The 6,339-nt window shown below is 39.3% G+C and overlaps 1 protein-coding gene across 1 annotated transcript in view; it reads left to right on the forward strand.

Annotated features, from left to right (window-relative positions):
- RBL1 (RB transcriptional corepressor like 1) overlaps window positions 1–4,085 on the forward strand; it is a gene marked incomplete at its 3' end in the record, with an annotated part of 64,669 nt that extends 60,584 nt beyond the window's left edge. The window contains exons 20-22 of the mRNA XM_080812704.1: window positions 727–875; window positions 2,878–3,042; window positions 3,915–4,085. Of these exons, the coding sequence (XP_080668830.1) occupies window positions 727–875; window positions 2,878–3,042; window positions 3,915–4,085 (485 nt within the window). The remainder of the gene's footprint in view (window positions 1–726; window positions 876–2,877; window positions 3,043–3,914) is intronic.
- Between the last annotated feature and the right edge of the window lie 2,254 nt (window positions 4,086–6,339).

Genomic DNA, 6,339 nt, shown 5'->3' on the forward strand with positions numbered 1-6,339 from the left:
CTTACATGTTCAAGTAGACAATGGTTTGTAATACTCTTCCCAAAGAAAGAGTAAGGTAAAGTTCCTCATGGTGCAGTAAGCTATCCCAGAGCAACACAGTAAATAGGAAAGCACCTCAATGCAAGCTATCATTTTATAACTGAGGATGCTAACTGTAAACTGAGCACCAACGTTTCTGTTGTGCTTGGGGAAAATAAGGCTCTTAGAACACTTAATCACCTGCCTTGTATTTGCAGAAAAATAAACACAAGCAATTTATCTTGCTTCTTCCTTCACCTATGAGGGTATGCTTTACCTTTTTAGAGTCTGTCCACCTTCCTCAAAGAGCCATTATGAATATCTGCAGGCCTTTTGTTACCCAAAGCTCATGATTTGCCACAGCCATCCATACTCTGGAGCTCAGTTTAGCTAAATCCCAGTCCAGAGCTAGTGTCCCTCTGGCCACCAGTGACAGTGAGCTCAAAAATGTTGTGAAAACATCTCTTGCTGAAGTAATATCTAGAGTAAAATATAGTAGCATAAGTTTACATATTTGCATTTCTCAGGATTCCAATTTAATTTATACATCATATAAATGGATTTCTGAACCTTTTCTAAAAACAGTAATTGCTTTACATAAAGATTTGTGTTAACTCGATTTTTTTTATGTTGTGGAGAGAGTTGTAATTCAAATCACCACTTTATATATTAAAGTGCATCTATCATAACACTGAATTCTTTCAACAGACTTGGAAGATGCTACAAAAACACCTGACTGTTCCAATGGACCAGTGAAAGAGGAAAGAGGTGATCTTATCAAATTTTACAATACAATATATGTAGGAAGAGTGAAGTCATTTGCACTGAAATACGACTTGTCAAATCAGGACCATGTGGTACGTTTTATATTTTACTGTATGAATATTTATAGTCATAGTTGGGAGTACTGTGAGCTTACTAAGTAAGTGTTTCAGAGGCAAAGTGCCACTGATACATTATGTATGAGGAAAAAAAGCTAGTAATTAGTGTTTAAGGCATTGATACAACACAGACCAGGGGAAATCATGGAAATGTTATCCATACTGTGATTATGTTGCTGGAAATTATGTTAACATATGGGCAAGTACTAGATGAGAATATGGAAAAATGAAATCAATTCTGATCATTTTTTCCCTTTGTTTTGATTTATCTTGTTATATTTATATATGAGATAACTTTTTCTCAAGATAAAGAAAAAAGGAAATAAAAAGACGTGAATCATTAATAGAGGCAACACTAAGACATTTTTATGGAGATTAGGAAGTACCAGAAAGTCTGTGAAAGTATCACCAGTGTATAAACTGAGGTTTATACGAAACTAGACATGAGTTGTAGAGGGACCTAGAAGAAACTGCATCTAGCCAGTAGCCATATATGTGTATTTGTATCTCTTGTCCTTGTCCCTCACTGCCCTTGTCCCTTTCAGGGAGTGTAGTCTGTGACTATTCTCAGAGATTTTGACTGTTCATTCAGTTCTATCAGTTCCATCTCCCCTGCCATGAGTATGATTATCATTAGCCAATTGGAACTACTTTTTTTTTTTTTTTTTTTTTTTGACAGACAGATCACAAGTAGGCAGAGAGGCAGGCAGAGAGAGAAGGGAGGAAGCAGGCTCTCTGCTGAGCAGAGAGCCCGATGCGGGGCTCGATCCCAGGACGCTGGGATCATGACCTGAGCCGAAGGCAGCGGCCTTAACCCACTGAGCCACCCAGGCGCCCCTGGAACTACTTTTATTAGGGGCACCTGGATGACTCAGTTTAGTTTCTCTTGATTTCAGCTCAGGTCTTAATCTCCAGGCTGTGAGTTCAAGTCCCACGCTGGGCTCCAGACTGGGCATGGAGCCTGCTTTAAAAAAAAAAAAGAATTTTATTAGCTTCAAGTAAAGATGATGAATGAAATTATTAATTAAGGAGCCGTCTCCATTTATTCCAGAATGGAAACATTATACAGAATATTAAAGTCAAGTGTAGTACCTGCTCCTCTATTTCTAAATCATTCGCATTTCAATATAGAGTCTTAACCCTTTCCCTAACAGATTTTTTCCATGTTGGAACTCATTCTCCTGGCTCAGAAAGTTCTGTCTCTTTTTTATTCCCTCTGCTCCTACTTTGGTTAGTGTGCGTGTGTGTGTGTGTGTGTGTGTGTGTGTGTGTGTGTAGAGAAAGATTATTTTTGTGTTAGGACATCGATTACTTTGCCTCTACTTTCTGTTCATGATCAAGAGGTTCCTGTGCTGCTGGCTTACCACTTCTGGGCGTCTCACTCAGAATTCTTCAGGATTCCTAAAATATTCAGGAAAATAAATTTTAGTTTATCCATTAGTAATTGTTGAAAAACAAGGGGGTAATGGACCATGTCTTTCTTTTTTCAGCCATAAATAAACTCTTACAGTATTGCTGACACTTAACTAAGAAATTTCAATGAGAATAAAAGTATGGAGGGCACCTGGGTGGCTCAGTGGGTTAAGCACCCACTCAGGTCATGATCCAGGAGTCCCAGGATCAAGCCCTGCCTCAGGCTCCCTGCTCAGTGGGAAGTCTGCTCCTACCTCTGCCCCTCACCCCACCCATGCACACCCTCACCCTCTCTCTCTCTCCCCCTTTCATTCAAATAAACAAAGTCTTAAAAAAAAAAAAAAAGTAAGACATACCATTTTAAAAAAAGATTAAAAATATGGGGTGCCTGGCTGGCTCATTTAGTAGAGGATGCAACTCTTGATTTTGGGTACGTGAGTTCAAGCTCCCTGTTGGGCATGAAACCTACTTTAAAAAAAAAAAGAAGAAGAACAAGAAAACACAAAGTGGTGGGATTCAAAAAAAAGAAACTTATCTTACAAAAATTTACTTTTGGTTATTTCAGATGGAAGCTCCACCTCTCTCTCCTTTTCCACGTATTAAGCAACAACCAGGCTCACCACGACGCATTTCCCAGCAACACTCCGTTTATGTTTCCCCACATAAGAATGGGTCAGGCCTTACACCAAGGAGTGCTCTGCTATATAGGTTCAATGGCAGCCCTTCTAAGGTAAGGTACACATAGACTTACTCCGAAACAACCTATACGTGTGTTAAAAATTGGATTTCAGATTACCAGTTAGTAATCTTTAATCTTGCTCTTTGTCTGCAAAGTTACTACTAATAAATATAATAATATCAAATTTTTTTTAAGATTTTATTTATTTATTTATTTGACACAGAGAGAGACACAGTGAGAGCAGGAACACAAGCAGGGGGAGTGGGAGAGGGAGAAGGGAGAGGGAGAATCGGGCTTCCCGCCAAGCAGGGAGCCCGATGTGGGTCTTGATCCCAGGACCCTGGGACCATGCCCTGAGCCAAAGGCAAACGCTCAACGACTAAGCTACCCAGGCGTCCCAAGGTCAATCCAATCTTCAAAGCCATGAGAAAATGAGTTCTCATCATCCTTATTAGGTTAGTCTAGATTCAAAAAATAATCTCTGGGACACCTGGCTAACTCAGTCAATGGAGCCTGTGACTCTTGATCTTGGGTTGTAAGTTTGAATTCCATGTTCGGTGTAGAAATTACTTAAAAAGTTAAGAAAAGGGGCGCCTGGGTGGCTCAATGGGTTAAGCCTCTGGCTTCGAGTCAGGTCGTGATCTCAGGGTCCTGGGATTGAGCCCTGCATCAGGTTCTCTGCTCAGCGGGGAGCCTGCTTCCCCCTCTCTCTCTGCCTGCCTCTCTGCCTACTTGTGATATCTCTCTCTCTCTCTCTCTCTGTGTCAAATAAATAACTAAATAAATCTTTAAAAAAAATAATAATCTCTACCCTACTGTTGAGCTTTGGATAGAGTACTGGAGAAAACAGTTAGCTTATTAGTCCCTTGCTGTTATTTCCTCTTTTTCCCCCTTTTTACTTACACATGTCCTCTATTTTGCAGAGTTTAAAAGATATCAACAATATGATAAGGCAGGGTGAACAGAGAACCAAGAAGCGAGCAATAGCCATCGATGGTGATGCAGAATCACCTGCCAAACGCCTCTGTCAAGAAAATGATGATGTTTTGCTTAAACGACTACAGGATGTTGTCAGTGAGAGAGCAAATCATTAATGCCCTTCCTATTTCTATGATAAAAGCACTTTCAGGTGGCAGAGTGTTAGGGGCTCTATCCTTCAAAACTTTCAGCCCTGTAGATGGAAAGTATCAAGTTACACAAAAAATTGCACCAAAATTATGTGCTTTTTTATTTTTTTAACATTTATCCAAAATGTAGTTAACAGCGTATTTTGAGTTGGACTGGAAAGCAATATTTCAAGTGCCTTTTAAACATTTTAGTAGTTAAAGAATTTTTTAAATGTCTATTCCTTGGTTTAGTTTTTAAGATGAAATCAGGAGATAACTCATAATTTTTTAGCTCATTTTTAAAAATAAATGTCTCCTCCTTCTGTGCTTTGTAATAGGAAGGTAAATAATCTGTTTTTAATAAGCATGCTTTGAGATATCTCTGTTCTAGATTTAATATTGAGTAGAGGGGCACCTGGATGGTAGAACATGAGACTCTTGATCTCAGGGTCATGAGTTTGAGCCCCATGTTGGGCATAGAGATTACTTTAAAAATTATATATATATATATATATATATATATATATGGTAGGGTTTGGTTCCCAAAGCACCTGGGCCAAGGGATGATGCACTAGTCTGCCTCTGACCCACTGTGGCAACTCCACATCCAGGTGCCACTGCCATTCTGGATTGTCTAGCTCCCTTCTCATGCCCTTTCTCTCTTTGAGCATAAGCAGATTTGTACTTGAGCCCATGCATTACTATGCTTCTTGCCTTCTAACCCTAAGCCCTCTTAGTTGATGTCACAGCCTAATAAAAGGGGTACTTGGGTGCAGCTTTCCAAAGAATCAGCTGTTCAATATTCACTTTTTCTAATGTGTTTCCAGAATCTGGAAGGACATGGATAAACCATTCTTAATTAATTTTGAGAAAGTTATGAAATGTATGTTTTTTTAAACTGCAAACCTTATTTTTTTAAATACAAAATGTTTAACTTAACTTATATCTAACCCTGGCTAATTCGAGTTAGTCTAAGATTTGGCTGTAAATTTGTAATTGCTATTGTCGGGAATTTTATTTTTAAATTTTAAGAAAAGTGATTTTGGTAATACATTACTTTTCTGAAAATTACATCCTCATTTTTGTGTAGTATCTACACATGTTGTAAGCCAAATAACATCAAATTTGTCTAAAGTCCTTGTATATATTTTTATGTAGCTGTAACTATTATGTCATTTTCATCCTCCTTATTAATGTGGAAAATATACATGAGCATTGTACATTGACTATATAAGAAGCTCTGGATATGTTTTTATCAATTTTTAAGACAGTATCCGTGTACATAAAATGGCTAATAAAACGGAGTTTTTGAGATATTTAAAGACACTGTATTTGTGTTGTTTCTGCATGACTAGAAGCAATTCTGCAGCCATTTACAACCTATATTATACCTTCTTAAATACCTGCTTTATATCTTTTAAATACTTTAGTGTAACTTCAAAGTTAATGGTCTGGTAGTTTCCAGGGGCTAGGAAGAGATTGGGGAGTGGCTGCTTGAATACAGGGTATTTTTTTGAGGAGGTGAAAACATTTTAGAACTTGATCTAGAAGGTGGTTGTATAGTGTGAATTTACTAAGTGACACTTTAAATTTTGTTTTTTAAAGATTTTATTTATTTATTTGACAAAGAGATCACAAGTAGGCAGAGAGGCAGGTGGGGCCCGGGGTGGGGTGGGGGGAGCAAGCTCTCCACTGAGCAGAGAGCCGGATGCGGGGCTCGATCTCAGGACTCTGAGATCATGACCTGAGCCGAAGGCAGAGGGTTAACCCACTGAGCCACCCAGGTGCCCCACTAAGTGACACTTTAAAATTATTATTTTAAAAAGTAAAATGAGGGGCTGGCCCTGCTTAGGATTTTCAGGAAACATGGAATCGGTGGCAACAGTTGGAGTTTAAGCACTTTTGTGACAGTCTCTGGGTCCCTGTGAGAGGAAAGGGGAGGATGCCACTGGAATCATCTTCCTCTTTGATCCCACTATCCTTCCCTTCTCCCTTTCCCTCAGTACCAGAGAGTATTACTAACTCTTCCCGTCCCCCAGTGTCTTACATCACTTCCCAGGAGATGTGTATTCTGCACTGGTTTGCCAGTTGGTTAGGTCCCCGGCATGAAGATTTCCTACAGGACCTGGTAGCTAAGGCAGTGCCAGGAAAATTACAGCCACTGCTGGAAGAGCTGGAGCAGCTTAATGTGTTTGGAGCAAACCAACTAGCTCATATCTTTGAGTGCCGGGTTCGTCTTTGG

The sequence above is a fragment of the Martes martes genome (genome assembly GCF_963455335.1).
Source record: "Martes martes genome assembly, chromosome: 9".
Lineage (NCBI taxonomy): Eukaryota > Metazoa > Chordata > Mammalia > Carnivora > Mustelidae > Martes > Martes martes.